This window comes from Oreochromis niloticus, linkage group LG17 (genome assembly GCF_001858045.2).
Source record: "Oreochromis niloticus isolate F11D_XX linkage group LG17, O_niloticus_UMD_NMBU, whole genome shotgun sequence".
Classification (NCBI taxonomy): domain Eukaryota; kingdom Metazoa; phylum Chordata; class Actinopteri; order Cichliformes; family Cichlidae; genus Oreochromis; species Oreochromis niloticus.
Window position 1 is genome coordinate 19,688,265 of NC_031981.2, and position 15,798 is coordinate 19,704,062.

Here is a 15,798-nt window from a genome sequence, read left to right on the forward strand (position 1 = left end):
CTTGGCAAAGGCACAGTTAATAATAAATCCGACGAATAGTAATAAGTGTGCCTCTTGGCATAGGCACACTTAATAATAAGAATAATAAATCCGACGAATAGTAACAAGTGTGCCTCTTGGCATAGGCACACTTAATTAATAATAAATCCGACGAATAGTAATAAGTGTTCCTCTTGGCATAGGCACACTTAATAAGAATAATAAATCCGACGAATAGTAATAACTGTGCCTCTTGGCATAGGCACACTTATTAATAAATCCGACGAATAGTAATAAGTGTGCCTCTTGGCATAGGCACACTTAATAAGAATAATAAATCCGATGAATAGTAATAAGTGTGCCTCTTGGCATAGGCACACTTAATAAGAATAATAAATCCGACGAATAGTAATAAGTGTGCCTCTTGGCATAGGCACGCTTAATAATAAGAATAATAAATCCGACGAATAGTAATAAGTGTGCCTCTTGGCATAGGCACACTTAATAAGAAAGAAGAAGAAGACACAGCACAAGTAGAAAAGCAAAACGGTTCAATCACAATTTTAGAACTGCACAAGTGAGTAAATGGCTTGTGTGTGTGCCTTTGTCTACATACTTGATGAAGAGGGTAAGAAGCCACAGTAATGCAGACTGAGCCCTCACGCCAAAGTGCAAGAACAGAAGCTAATCTTTGCATCACTCACCTGTGATGTGGTCAGGTGATTAAATGTAGAGGGGAGTGGCTGCTCTTTTCAGCTGAGAAGGAAACTAAAAGTGAGATCAGTTGACAGAGCAGGAGAAACAAAGCAAGGTGAGTGTAACTGCGAATGTATTTTCAGTCAGAATAATCAGAAACGTTTTTTTGAGTTTCTGACTGTTCTCAAGTCGGAGCAAAACTTAAACGAGTCAGCAAAATTGTTTGGTTGATAGTCTGCCCAACAAAAAATGTTGAGTTACTGTGTGTGTTCGTGCGTCGGTGTGTGTAATTCTTGTGCTACCAGTATTGGGTGTGACAAACATGTTTATTATGAAACTTGTTCTGTGCTCACTGCTGCTTTCTTTCTCAGACGAACGATGAGTGAACTGAAGGAACTTGGATCCTCAGACATAAAGTAGGACACAGCTTCTTCTGTAAACTAAGGGGAAGATGATTCATTTGGCAGGAGATACTATTATTTGGATTAAAAAGCACAACATAAACTTACTGACAAAGGGGTGAAGGAGTGCTTCTGTTTCATTCTATCTATACACAAGCAAGCACATAAGTATGGCGGGAGAAGTGGGCAGTATAACCTGACATAAAAAATGCGTTAACATCAGATTTTATATGATATAAAGGCTGCTCAGTGGAAACTCTTTCTGCTGCTGCTTCAAAGATTTGGGTCTGTCCAGAAAGACTACACAGAGGATGGTAATAATCAGAGTGTAATGCTATTCTCTCAGCACTACACTCTCACTGTTTCTCAGTCCTTACACAGTCATGATCAGAGTTTAGGATTAGGATAGAAGAGGAAAAAATTAAGAATTTACTGAAGACGTCACAAGTTTTGGCTTCATAAACTCAACCCTGTGTTTCCAGAGATCAGCAACACAGACACCGTGCAGAGCTTCCAAGATGCAGCTGTGTGTCTTTGAAGAGTAACCAGTCCAAAGTTGAAAACCTAATCTTCAGTGAAGAACCTGGACCCTCAAACACAAAGTAAGGCAGTGTTTATTCTGTAAACGAAGCTAAAGACAATTCATGATAAGAGAACAACTGTTGCTTTACAGTAACTGTTAGACCCCCTTCACTCAGCTCTAAATATGCAAAGCTTCTGTGAGGATGTTGAAAATCAGTGTATTTCCCCACCAGAAAAAAAATTATCTGGTGTGAAAAGCTCACTGATAAACATATGAAGGAATTCTTCTATTTGAATGTATCTGTATACATACACAGCTAAATATAAGTAAGCAGGATAACCTGACATAAAGATCAGATTTGGGATGATAAAGATCTCAAATCTTTAGTCACTTTAGAGGCATGATGGTCAAAACAAACAAAACAAAACAAAACAAAACAAACAACTGCAGAAAAATAGAAATGAAGCAATACATAATTATACACCTTTGTTTTTAGTAGACTTTGTATCCTAAATAGTGAATATAGTATATATAGTATAGTAAAATACAATAAACTTCAAGTCTTCATAAATTAGAATATTTACATTTGACTTATTCCCAGAAAATGCAAACCAAGCTCTTGCTATAGGCTATAGGCTATAGGTATTATATAGAGACTGCAGAGCCCATAGTAATGGGCCATATACTCCATACTCCTGAAGGATCCTCCAGTGGACAAACCAAGAAGTTGATACCTTCAAAGAGTGCACAAAATACATGTAGACTGGTTGAGCAAACTTGTTTCAAACCAAGACTTGAGTTTCGAGGTTTAATGTGCTTCTTTAGTCACTTCTTTGTTGACATGGAGGTATGCTTTGAGTCACTGTCGTGATGGAAGTCCCAACTAATACCCATCCTCAGTGTTCTGGTTGAAGGAAAGAAGTCTTCTGTCTGATGGTTTCCTTCATCTCTGGTGTGTTTAGGTGTGTTCTACTCTATGTGCTTGACAGGTTATGTTCAAAGAAGTGTGAGTTTAACCACATTTCCATGAAGCACATCCTACTATACTCGTATCCATTCTGGGTCTTAATTAAGGCTCCAGGCTTTTTCATCTTTCGCAAGTACCACATGTGCCCCATGATATCTGGAAAGCTTGCATGTTTTTCTATCCATTAAGTTAGGCTCTGCAGCCTTTCCATGCTTTGTGATAGGCTCCAACAGCCCACTACAGACTTAGCATGACCATGACATATATATTTCAGTGCTAGTATTAAATTTTTGTATTTCTGGCTTCACTGTGTTTCGTTCTGATCAGAATAATTTTTCCTTGTTTTTCACAGTGTGGACACCTGTGGATGCATTCAGAGAAGCTATGAAAGTAAGACTGAACCTCTGTCTCATTATTTCATTTCTGAAAGCTGGACTTCTTGTGTTGTTCAGGTATTAAAAGCTAAAATAAAATGTGGTGTCTTGCCAAATGAGCAAATGATAAAGCACAAAATATACATAAAGGGCCTTCATTCTTAACAAATTGAATTATAAAAAAAGCAATTCAAACCTTAGGGAGAAAACATTTCTGAGTGCATCAGCAACTACAATGGCTTGTCTTCTTCTATTACATTGCTTAGAGCCCACTCACAAATGCACAGCTGAAATGGTCCAAACACACAGACACACACACACACACACACACACACACACACCCCTCCTCCCCATTTTCCACCTGGGTACATACATTAAAATTAAAAATTCAGTTATAATATATAAATTTGCTTCATATGTTCATTGATCTTTTAGCAGATAGTCATCTGCAGAAGTTCTTAGACGAACACAAGGTCAGTCTGAGGAGGAGATGTAAACGTGTGACTGAAGGAGCAGGAAGTGGAACCCTATTTAACAGGATCTTCACTGAGCTCTACATCACAGAAGGACAGAGTGAAGAGGTTCATACCCAACATGAGGTGTGGCAGCTGGAGTCAGTTTCCATGAACAAGACCACCAATGACACTCCAGTCAGCTGTCATGACATTTTTAAAGCTTTGCCTGACCAACAGAGACCCATCAGAGTGGTTCTGACGAATGGCATTGCCGGCATTGGAAAAACTTTCTTAGTGCAGAAGTTCACTCTGGACTGGGCTGAAGGTTTGGAGAACCAACATGTCAGTGTGGTGATTCTGCTTTCATTCAGGGAGATGAACCTGATCAGAGATGAGAAGTACAGTCTTCTAGAGCTGCTCCATGTTTTCCATCCAACATTACAGAAGGTCACAGCAGAGCAGCTCACTGTATGCAAACTTTTGTTCATCTTTGATGGCCTGGATGAAAGCAGACTTTCATTGGATTTCACTAAAGGGAAGCTTGTGTCTGATGTCACACAGAAGTCATCAGTCAATGAGCTGCTGACAAACCTCATCAAAGGGAATCTGCTTCCCTCTGCTCTCATCTGGATAACTTCCCGACCTGCAGCAGCCAGTCAGATCCCTCCTACATATATTGACAGGGTAACAGAAGTACGAGGCTTCACTGACACCCAGAAGGAGGAGTACTTCAGGAGGAGATTCAGTGATGAAGAGCTGTCCAGCAGAATCATCTCCCACATGAAGACATCCAGGAGCCTCCACATCATGTGTAGAATCCCAGTCTTCTGCTGTTTTACTGCTACAGTTCTGGAGCACATGTTGACCACAGAGCAGAGAAGAGAGCTGCCCAAGACCCTGACTGACATGTACTCACACTTCCTGCTTGTTCAGACAAAGACACAGAAGCACAAGTACCATGAGGGATATGAGACGAGTCCACAGGAGCTGATGGAGGCTGACAGTGAAGTTCTTTTGAAGCTGGGGAGGCTGGCCTTTGAAAATCTGGAGAAAGGAAACATCATGTTCTACCGAGAAGACCTGGAGCAGTGTGGTCTGAATGTCACAGAGGCCTCAGTGTACTCAGGAGTTTGTACAGAGATCTTCATACGAGACTGTGTGATATTCCAGAAATCAGTCTATTCCTTTGTTCATCTGAGCATTCAGGAGTTTCTGGCTGCAGTCTACATGTTTCACTGTCATACTAACAGAAAAACAGAAGTGCTGAAGCAGTTTCTAGGGAATGGTGAACATGTTTATTGTGGTGACATCTCATCTTTAGATGTCTTTCTGAGCAGAGTCATACAGAAATCCCTCCAAATTAAAAATGGACACCTGGACCTGTTGGTGCGATTCCTTTATGGTCTCTCTCTGGAGTCCAACCAGAGACTCTTAGGAGGTCTGCTAGGCCAGACAGAGAGCACTCCAGAAATTATACAGCGAATCATCAGCAACCTTTGCAAGATAACCAATGAGAATACCTCTCCTGACAGATGCATCAACATCTTCCATTGTCTGATGGAGATGAAGGAACTCACAGTACATCAGGAGATTTTGGAGTTTCTGAAGTCCAAAAACAGATCAGAGAAGGAGCTTTCTGAGATCCACTGCTCAGCTCTGGCCTACATGCTGCAGATGTCAGAGAAGGTTTTGGATGAGTTTGTCCTGAAGAAGTATAACACATCAGATGAGGGACGAAGGAGACTGATTCCTGCTGTGAGGAACTGTAAAAAGGCTCAGTGAGTAAATATCTGATTAAAATTGTGAATCAATGTACATTTGTAGTTAAGGTGTTCAAAATGTCTTACTATAATGCTCTCATTGTTCTTTTTCATTATTCCACTTTTTTATTGCAAATAATACATTGGTTAGATTTTGTCACAGATGCTGTTGAGCTGCTATGAAAATGTTGTTTATTTCTTATGAAAGAATTACTGTAAAAATGCATTGTAATGATGCATCACTGTTTGCTTACAAACTCTAACTAATTCAGACCAGAGTAAATAGAGTAAATGTGAAATTTCCCTAAAATCTGCAGGTCTGAGAGAGACTGAGGAGAATTATTATTTCATGTTACACACGTTAACACAAATCTTTATCCTAATGAGGACACAGTTGCCATCGTATTTTAGTGTTTGTGTTTTTGGTGTTAATGTTTAAGCACAGCATCAAAAATAAAAACCAAAGATGAAATCTTGTCCAAAGAGACTTAAAATCAGCATAATGATTGTACTTTCGGAGCAGGCGCACCTAGAAATCAAGGCTACAATGCTACAAGCCTAACTGTTCATCAATGCTATTGTTACTTGTTGAACTCAGCCTCTGGCTGCAGCTAATGTCGCTCTGGAAATATGTTATCTCTGTCTGGATGCAGTTTGCAACATTGTGCTCTTTTCCTTTTGTTCAATGACATCTTACTTTGGAAGATGCACAAAACACTAGTTCTTTATAATAAATTGTTCTGTAATATGTGTCATCACAGACTCTCTGGCTGTAAACTGTCAGGGACTCACTATGAAATCGTGGCCTCAGCTCTCATGTCCAACCCCTCCCATCTGACAGAGCTGAACCTGAATGGAAACAAACTGCAGGATTTAGATGCAAAAAACATTTTTGCTGCTCTGGAGAGTCCAAACTGCAGACTGGAGACTCTGAGGTCAGTTCACTGATTACTATTTCTGAAGATATTTCAATAAATTGAACTGTAAAGTTTTCTCCTTATAACCTGATTCGAGCACTGTCAGATGGAATGACCCATCTTTTTCCAGTTCCTTTATGGTATCTTGGTTTTGGGTATCCAGGACTCGAATTTCGGCACCAGATTGTGCACATAGCTTAATTGGTTAAATCCTATACTCTACACTATCTGATGCAATGCCATGTGTCAGCTTGTCTTGCCTTTAGTTTCTTCATGTTGTTTTCTGCACTAACCGCTTCCATACAGATCTCTATACTCAGAGACTGAGAAAATATATAAACAAGGGGAAGATTAGGGGAGTGGAGACAGCTGGGAAACACGGTGGAACAAATTAGACATACCAAGTAAAGGGAAGCAAACTGAACGTTATACACAAGAGACAAGGACTATCAAAAGGAAAGAGGAAACCTGACAGACACAGAGTACTCAAAACTTAAAACAACAATATTTTGTTTTGTGATATGAGATATTTTATTTTCTGGGGTGCTGGAATTTTTAAAATTAAATTAAATTCAATTTAAATTTAATTTAATACTCAGATGTTTTTTTTTAAATGTATCTATCACAAATTACAGAGACTGATTTTTATGTTAAGACCAGTGAAATATTCAGGCTTTCAAGTCAGTCAATAGTTTTAAATATATAAATGTTTAATCATTAACTCAAATTTTAGTGTGCAAAATAAAGGCCTGAAAGTGAATTGACAGAGCAAACCAGAAAAATATCTTGAAAGGTGTTCTGTATGTATGAGTATGCACCAGGAGGACAACAGATAAGAACTAAAACTGGCTTGATAAACATGTTTGATAAATAATCTGGAGTGAAAAATTGCTGCCACTCCTCCCCCTCAGCCTGTGCTTTTTTATTCTAGGGTCTACCTTATAATATAAAGCGCCTTGAGGTGACTATTGTTGTGGTTTGGCTCTGTATAAATAAAATCGAATTGAACTGAACTAAATTTGAGGATTCTGAAAGTTAGTGGGACTCAGTAGTACTGATCTATCTAAACTAAAATATTCATCATACTGTAACCAGGTTTCTGTAAGGCAGAATAAATCAATATGTTGAACAATCATTAAATCATTTACTCACAGTAACTTAGAGCGATCTAATGTTTAATAGTCCACAGTTAATTGTTTTAGTCTGTGAATCATTTTAGGGTGTTATATTATTCTTTTTTATTATGCTGATTTTTGGTTTGTTTGATGATGACCTGCGAGCAGACACAGTCTCTTTGGGGATGGGGTTTCTCGAGGATAACATAAAGACAGAAACTTCAGAGAGGTGTGTGAGACTGCAACTCTCTTTCCTGGTACCAACTCAGGATAGTCACTTTGTTATTAATTTGACCAAATGATGAAATGATGTGATAGAAATGATGTCCTTTATATCTAAAGTAGGATGAATGCCATCTTTCCTAACAAGACCAGTTTTTCCACAGAAACTTTCACAATTCTCTATGAAACCCATGTCTATTATTTTTTTTCACATAGGACTAGGTAGGTGTGTATAATATTGTTTGAATAATAGGTCGGGGTAATATTAAAACTAAAGCGATCATTTAAAATCACTTTAAATTTAAAGTATGACAAATATGCAATTAAAAAAAAAATAAATCAGGAAGAGGCCAAACACCTTTTCATGTTACATTTATAATATCACTCTGACCAAACATGAGTGTTAAAGTGAAAGTGAAAGAAAGACAGATACTAAGTACACATTTGATTGAGAGAAGGTAAAAACATGCTATTATATTAATGTGTTTTATTCCTGATTCAGCTTGGAGGGCTGCAGTTTGTCAGCGATCAGCCATGTTGCTCTATTCTCTGCTCTGAAATCAAACCCCTACCATCTGAAAGATCTGGACCTGAGCTACAACAACAACCTGGATGATTCAAGACTGAAACAGCTGTGTTGTTTTCTGGAAAGTCCACACTGTAGACTGGAGTCTCTGAGGTTAGGTCACTTACTCTCTGTTACTATTATATATTTCATTATTAATTCATTTCCATCGTGTAGCATCCATCCAAAAACCAATGTTTTATTTGAATATAAATTGGTCTGTAGTCACTAAAGACTAGTGTTGGGCACATATATTGAAGTGAATGGCCACTGTTAGTTAATAAAGTAAATAAATGTTTCATATGCCTGCTAAACAGTCACATCGGTGCACAGAAGATTCCCTGAACTTCACATTACCAACCTTTCCACATCTAATTTGTTTATTATCGTTTTATTCGTTACTTAGATTGGAGCTCAGGGGTTTGTCGCCGAAAAGCAGTGTTGCTCTGGCCTCAGCTCTGAAGTCTAACCCCTCCCATTTGAAAAAATTGGACCTGACTTATAATGACCTGCAGGATTCAGGAGTGAAACAACTATATGGTTTTCTGGAGAGTTCAAACTGTAGACTGGACACTCTGAGGTCAGTTTACCTATTCTGTGACTACTGAAAAACCAAAATTTGATAGACTTCCATGAGTTCCATGTATAAATGATTAAAATTTAGGTTATCTACATGTTTTATTCTCTATTTAGATTGGAGCTCTGCAGTTTTTCAGAGATCGGCTGTTCTTCTCTGGTTTCTGCTCTTAAGTCCAATCCCTCCCATCTGAAACACCTGGACTTGGGTGGAAACGAAATTCAGGATTCTGGAGTGAAGCAGCTGTGCAGTTTTCTGGAGATTCCTCTATGTAGATTGGAGACTCTGATGTCAGTTTGCTTACTGTCTGCTATTACTAAATCTTTTAATTTATGTGTATAGTATAGTTAACTTCTTCCTTTAAAGTTGAAAAAATTGTTTTGATAATGATTTATGAGTAAGAAAATCTTACTGATGAGGGCATAGTGTGGTATATGTGCAAATTTAAAAACTGTCCATATGTGGCTGGATTGTGTTTGATTTTATCCACATTTGTAATTCTTTGTTCAGTCTGTGGTGCTGCAGTTTGTCAGAGATCAGCTGTGCTACTCTGGTCTCTGCTTTAAGGGCCAACCCCTCCAATCTGAAATGTCTGGATTTGGGTGTAAATAAACTGCAGGATTCAGGAGTGAAGCATCTCTGTGGTTTTCTGGAGATTCCTCTCTGTAGACTGGAGACTCTGAGGTCGGTTCACTTTCTGTAATTCTGTAATACATAATTACATTATGGATACACACAGACACAAAGAAATTCAGAAATTAGGGATTGCTCATTTAATAATGATAAAGTCATGTATAGCTAAATCAGAATCGTTAGAATCTTTTTTTATTGTCATTATGCCAAAAACACACTGATATTATATGCTGTTCTATTCAGTGCAAAGAAAAACAAGGAAAGCAAAGAAAGCAATCTAACTATTCATAACAATAAAGAAATATAAAATAAAAGTTTCTAATAAATAAATACAGTATAAGCATGATTAAATATGTACATATTTAATATGTACATATGTGTGTGTGCTTGAATCATTCTTGATTGCACAAGTTAGAGAAAGGGACATACAACCCTAACAACATACAACATACAACTGATAGAGTTGTTTCAGTGGGTGGGAGTGCAATCATGGGTGAAGTACAGAGTATACAGTAGTGGACTTAGCACACATCCCTGTTTCAAGTTGATGTTGGGGCTGAGTGGTGGGGAGAGGTGAGACCCTACTGTGACTCTCTGTGGGTGGTCTCTGAGGAAGTCCCTAATGCAGAGGCAAGTGAAGTGTGGGAGGCTAACGTTGATTAGTTTTGTTATCAGTCTGTTAGGGATGATTTTGTTGAATGCCAAGCTGACATCGATGAAAAGAAGCCTGGCATAACAGTCCTTGTATTCCAGATTGGTCAGGGTTCTGTTTAGAGCTGTGGCTATGGCATCATCTGTTGATCTATTATCCCTGCATGCAATCTGGTGGTTGTCGAATGTGGGTGGAAGTGCTTAGATGATGTAACTTCTGGCCAGTTTGTCAAAAGAAGCAGTTCATGTTCTCCTCTAGCACAGTGTCACCATCCACAGCATTGGGTCTGGGTTTGTAGTTAACAAGTCAGCCACACCCGACTCAAGTTGTTGCTGTGGAGGTGGTCCTCAGTTTTATTATTATAATCCAGCTTGGCCTATCTGATGCCCTTTTTTAGATTTGTTCTGGCTGAACTGTACAGTTCCACATGACCAGACCTGAAGGGAGTTTTTGTTCCTCAGCAGGGTCCTAACTGCACTTGCCATCCAAACTTTTGGTTGGCATACACCCAGATGCAGTGGTGATGCAGTACTAGATGTAGCAGAGTAGCTTTTCCCACGTGTAGTACAGTTTACATGCTGAAGAAAATTGGGGAAGTAACCTGAACGCATTTGATATAATTATCACTGATTATATGTACATGTTTAATTGTTTATCCAGACTGAGGCGCTGCAATTTGTCAGTGATCAGCTGTGCTGCACTGGTGTCTGCTCTGAGGTCCAATCCTTCACATCTAAGAATCCTGAACCTGAGTGACAACAACCTGAAGGATTCAGACGTTAAGCAACTGTCTAAACTTGTGAGGAGTCCACAGTATAAACTGGAGACCCTGAGGTCAGTAAAAGTTGAGTGGTATTGTTCTAAACACAGTTATTATGAAAGGTCAACACATATGTAATCCAACTTTTCTTGTAAATCTGCATCATCCAAGTGTTGGCTTTCCTCAGTGAAACTATGAGAGACGAAAACAGTCAACCAGTGTGATAAGACAATTGAATTCAATTCATTTTTAATTATATAGCACCAAATCACAACAGCAGGCGCCTCAGTATACCTTATATTCAACCTGATATCATAGCAAAGCGTGTAATAGACACGCTGGACCACTGTGTCCATTTCACACTTTGCCTTTCCAAAGCGTCAAATATATATACACACGCAAGTTGATTGCAGGTTGCATTACCAGCAGGGGGATATAATATATTTAAAGCAAAAAACAAATGAAGTACATTCCATCAATCCATCAGTCGGCAGAAATTGTTAAGCTAGGTGGCTAATAGGTATTTACTTATAAATGTGTCAATAATGTCTTTTTAAATGCTTTACTGTGATTATTTTCACGTTGACTTTTAAAACACATCTTAAAACCCATTTTTATTCTTTGGCTGTTGATCTCAGTGAGACTTAGTTTGTCTTGTAATATAATTAGTTATTAACTAACTAATGAATAATTTTTTTTAAAAATTTGGTTTTTATTTATATATTGTGTAAATGTTATTATTTAGTTCCAATCTACAGCGCTGTGGTTGTTTTAAAGTGCTTTATCAATAAAAATGATGTGATGATGATATATATTTTGCAGCCTACTGCAGCTTCTGCAAGCATGTCCATTTCATGCTTAGGAGAGGCAAAGCGATGAATGGACACAATGGACCAAAGCGTCTATTACATGTTTTGCCGTGATGCTGGGTTGTTATATTGTAGGGTAGAGACCCTGTGATTAAGGGTACTTAAGTTGTTTTTAGCCCTTTTTATTGTGAGCATGTGTTTGAGTTGTTGTAAAGATGATTGCTGTTGTTTTGTTCAAGTCTAAAGGACATAAACTTGGATTCTAGCTGACAGTCTTATAAGATTTAAAGAAACAATGGTCCTCATTCATCAGACTGTGGGAGCATTGAATCTTTTTGTTCTAAAAGAAGCCTGCAGACTGTTGTTCAGAGAACCACTGTTACATTTAATAATCTAGTATCTACATTTAGTCTTCATACAGAGCAGAAGTTCTTTTGAAGTCCAGAGTTACATTTGCATTTTTTCCCCATCAGTGGCTTCATCTAGATATATTCAGTGACAGCCTGCATGTTTATTTATTAGCTGATGAGATGTTCATCAATGCGCAGAAACTCTTTGTTTCATTGAAACAGCAAGAAACTCATCATTAAAGTGCAACAAAGTATTAAAGATTCTCATCAGTTCATTTCCAATGTGAATTTGAGTGGAACAAACATGATGCTAAAATTCTGTGTGAAGTTCTATATATTTACTCCAACATCTGAACATGAGAGCTGAGAGGACAGTGGTTACGCTGCCCATTTGCTCCTCTGCTGCATGTTTTACTGGCTGTGCTTCATCAATGAAGCGAATAAACTGAGTTTCAGTAAACAGAATATTCATCTCCGTTTCTTCTCTTTTTACAGCTGGCAATGATGATCTTGGCAATGGTGACAGTGTATAATGTAAGTGGATGAGCTGTGTTCTGATGATCCCAAGAAACTGAAGCAGCAGCAGCGTGTGTTACTAGGAGGTGATATGGAGAGTTAAGCTTCATCCAAAGAGAAGTCGAGGTGACTGATAGTGCTGGAGAGTGAACTCTTCTAAGAGTCTTCTAAGTCTATTCTTCTGACAGCTGCACTGAAGAAAAGACACATCAAGGGGGAAAGGGACACATTCATTATTATTATTATTATTAATAATAATAATAATAATAAGAAGAAGAAGAAGAAGAAGAAGAAGGAGAAGAAGAAATATTGCTATTACCAATAATCAATTTATATAAAAATGAATGAAAAAAATATCAATACTGAGCCTTTTAATGAAGGACAATGTAAATACTAGTGTAAGTATATACTCATATTATTAGATATTATTCTTTTTATTTTGTTGCTTTTCAAATAAGTACTTTCAGTTTAACTTCATTTTAAATGTTATTCAGCTTTTGCTTTATATTCTGTGCTATAAATAAATCTATGATGACACTACCACACTTCAAACCAGCTATTTAAACACAACAATGAGTTAGATAGATTTTTTTTTTAAAAAGTAAGAGTTCATTGTATTATGTTTTCACTAACTGACAGCTTAAATGCCATTCTGACACAATCATTTTCGTCCATGGTGGCGGAAGCTACCCCTTCAGTAGCTCTTGTTTGCGTTATATTCTTTATTGTCATTACATTTAACCTGATGGAGCAAGAAGATGGTAATAATTCCATTCAGTTCAAATCAATTTTATTTATACAGTGCCGAACTACAACAACAGTCGCCTCAAGGCGCTTTATATTGTAAGGTAGACCCTACAATAATACATAATTAGAAAAACCCAACAACCATATGATCCCCTGTGAGCAAGCATTTTGGCGACAGTGGGAAGGAAAAACACCCTTTAACAGGAAGAAGCCTCCAGAAGAACCAGGCTCATGGTGGGGCGGCCATCTGCCTCAACTGGTTGGGGTGAGAGGAGGAAGACAGGATAAAAGACATGCTGTGGAAGACAGCCAAAGATTAACAACAAGTATGATTCAATGCAGAGAGGGCTGTTTGGTACTTTTAGTCTTCCACTTCTTTGGAAAGCTGGTTCTATACACTTTGTTTTAAAAAAAACCAACAAATCAATGATTTCAATGGGAAAAAATCATCCAGGGTATCTGCACTGATGTGGACTGGGTAATGTGTTAGGAATGAAAGGATGTCACATTGTTTGATGGAAATGAAAAAGTAAGTAAGTAAGTAAAATTTTATTTATATAGCACCTTTCAAGATAAAAATCACAAAGTGCTTCACAGACACTAAAACATAAAAATAAAAATCAACCAAAAGTACGTTTAAAAAGATTTTTTTGCTGTTTTTAAAAAGTGACCACTGAGTCCACAGATCTCTACCTCAAAGGGAGAGAGTTCCATAGTCTAGGAGCCACAGTGACAAAAGCTCTGTCGCCTTGTACAAATTTTTTAGGAGCACAAACAAGGACTTCAGTCTTGTCTTCATTTAGTTGAAGAACGTTTCCAGCCATCCAACCTCTAATGGAGTCTATGCACCTATGCAAAATCTGTAGCTTGGAAACATCTTGGGGCTTAACGGAGATATATAACTGAATATCATCTGCATAGGAGTGATATGAAATGTCCTTAAAAGTGTGCAATAAGTGCTGAAGAGGAAGTAAATACAACAAAAACAATAAAGGTCCCAAAACTTAACCTTGTGGCACACCATAGGCAAGAAAAATAGAAGAGGAACTGTACTTAGAGGTAGCCACAGAAAAGGATTGTTCATGCAAATAAGATTCAAACCAGTCCAAAGCAGCCCCTGAAATACCCACCCAGTATCTCAGCCTATCTAGCAGAATATGATGGTCCACAGTATCAAAGGCAGAGGTCAGGTCCAAAATCAACAAAACGGAGCATTCTCCTGCATCACATCTCATCAAAATATCATCGGAGACTCTAAGAATTGCAGTTTCAGTAGAGTGAGCTCTACGAAAACCAGATTGGAATTTACCCGGAATGTTGTATTCATCTAAAACAGCTATAAGCTGCTTAGTCACAACCTTTTCTAAAATCTTAGCAATGAACGGTAATTTTGAAATTGGTCTGTAGCTACTGAGAAGAGAAGCATCAAGCTTAGGTTTTTTAACAGTGGGTGAGTAACAGCATTCTTACAATAAACAGGGACCTGACCAGAAATTAGTGAGGTATTGATACCTGTAAGCACACAGGGACCGATAGACTGAAAGACATTTTTAAACAAAGATCCAGGTAAAATATCAAGAGAGCAGGAGGATGCTCTCATCGAATCAACTTAATTGACCAGCTCTGGTAAGAACACAGGTAAAAATCTTTCTAAAATTATACGCCTAGCTTGAATTGGAGCTGACAACAGAGACACAGAAGGAGAGATCTTGTTCCTCATGTTACTGACTTTTTCAACGAAGAAAGAAAGAAATTTTTCACAATCTTCATTTGATGAAATTGGGACAGCAGGTGGAGCAGGAGCAACAATATCACTAATAGTGTTGAATAGTACCTTGGGGTTACCTCTGATCTTAGACACATAGTCTGAGAAATAGGCAGCCCTCGCATCTTGAACTGAAGTGTTAAAAGAGACTAAAAGGTCCTTTAAATGAAGGAGATGGACATGCAAACGAGTTTTCCTCCATAAACGCTCAACCATACGGCAGCATCGCTTTAAGAAGCAATTGCTGTCATTTATCCAGGGGAACGACTTTGAAACCGGAACTAGTCTAGTTTTGACAGGACAAACATTGTCTAAATAGAAAGACAATGATTATTAAAAAGATTTGTTAAAAGATGAATATCGTTATAAGGAGAAACTAAATTAAAAGCATCAGAAAATTTAACAGCAGTAGAGGAATTTAAGATGCGAGAGCTAACCACATGTGGAATAGGAGAGAGGGACAGATGAAAAGACAGGTTAAAAAGAATACAACGATGGTCTGAAATAAAAATGTCCTCAGTACAAATAAAATCAATGTTTAAACCTAAAGTAAAAACAAGGTCCAGTGTGTGTCCTTTGGTATGTGTGGGACCAGACACATGCTGTGCAAAATGAAAAGAATCCGCGACGCTAAGGAAACCTCTGGATAAGAGGACAGAGTCATCATCAATGTGTATATTAAAATCCCCGACTATAACCAGTCTGGACAGCTTCAAGGTCAAGGATAAAAAGTCACTGAACTCCTTAAAAAGCATGCTGTTTATGCCAGGTGGACGATACACTACAGCACAGTAAAACGGATCTTTATTTCCAATTCTAACCAGCTGTAGTTCAAACGATGAAAAATGTCCGACCATTACTGAGCAGTGAAACCAGCTTCCAAACATGGCAGCGAGACCGCCTCCTTGACCCAATGTCCAAGGCTGGCTGATGAAGGCGTACCCACTCGGGCAAAGTTCAATGAGGGATGGATAGTCACCATCGCGCTGAAAGAATAAAATCGTTCAGCAAGAAC

General features: G+C 38.1%; 1 protein-coding gene across 11 annotated transcripts; it reads left to right on the plus strand.

The window, feature by feature from the left end:
• The first annotated feature begins 415 nt into the window (after positions 1 to 415).
• LOC100697696 (NACHT, LRR and PYD domains-containing protein 12) lies at positions 416 to 12,811 on the plus strand. 11 transcript variants are annotated; one of them, XM_025899435.1, is made up of 12 exons: positions 417 to 790; positions 1,047 to 1,091; positions 1,559 to 1,678; positions 2,919 to 2,956; positions 3,376 to 5,173; positions 5,917 to 6,090; positions 7,912 to 8,088; positions 8,381 to 8,554; positions 8,668 to 8,841; positions 9,062 to 9,235; positions 10,497 to 10,680; positions 12,251 to 12,811. In XM_025899435.1, exons 2-12 carry the CDS (start codon positions 1,054 to 1,056, stop codon positions 12,299 to 12,301), a joined length of 3,102 nt encoding a protein of 1,033 aa, XP_025755220.1. In that variant the 5' UTR covers positions 417 to 790; positions 1,047 to 1,053; the 3' UTR covers positions 12,302 to 12,811. The 11 variants fall into 11 exon arrangements, 8 of the variants coding, with proteins under 8 accessions (XP_019202378.2, XP_019202376.2, XP_019202379.2 ...); XM_019346833.2 differs by having other exon boundaries at positions 416 to 1,091; positions 9,119 to 9,235; XM_019346831.2 differs by having other exon boundaries at positions 416 to 1,091; positions 3,379 to 5,173.
• The last annotated feature ends 2,987 nt before the right edge of the window (positions 12,812 to 15,798 follow it).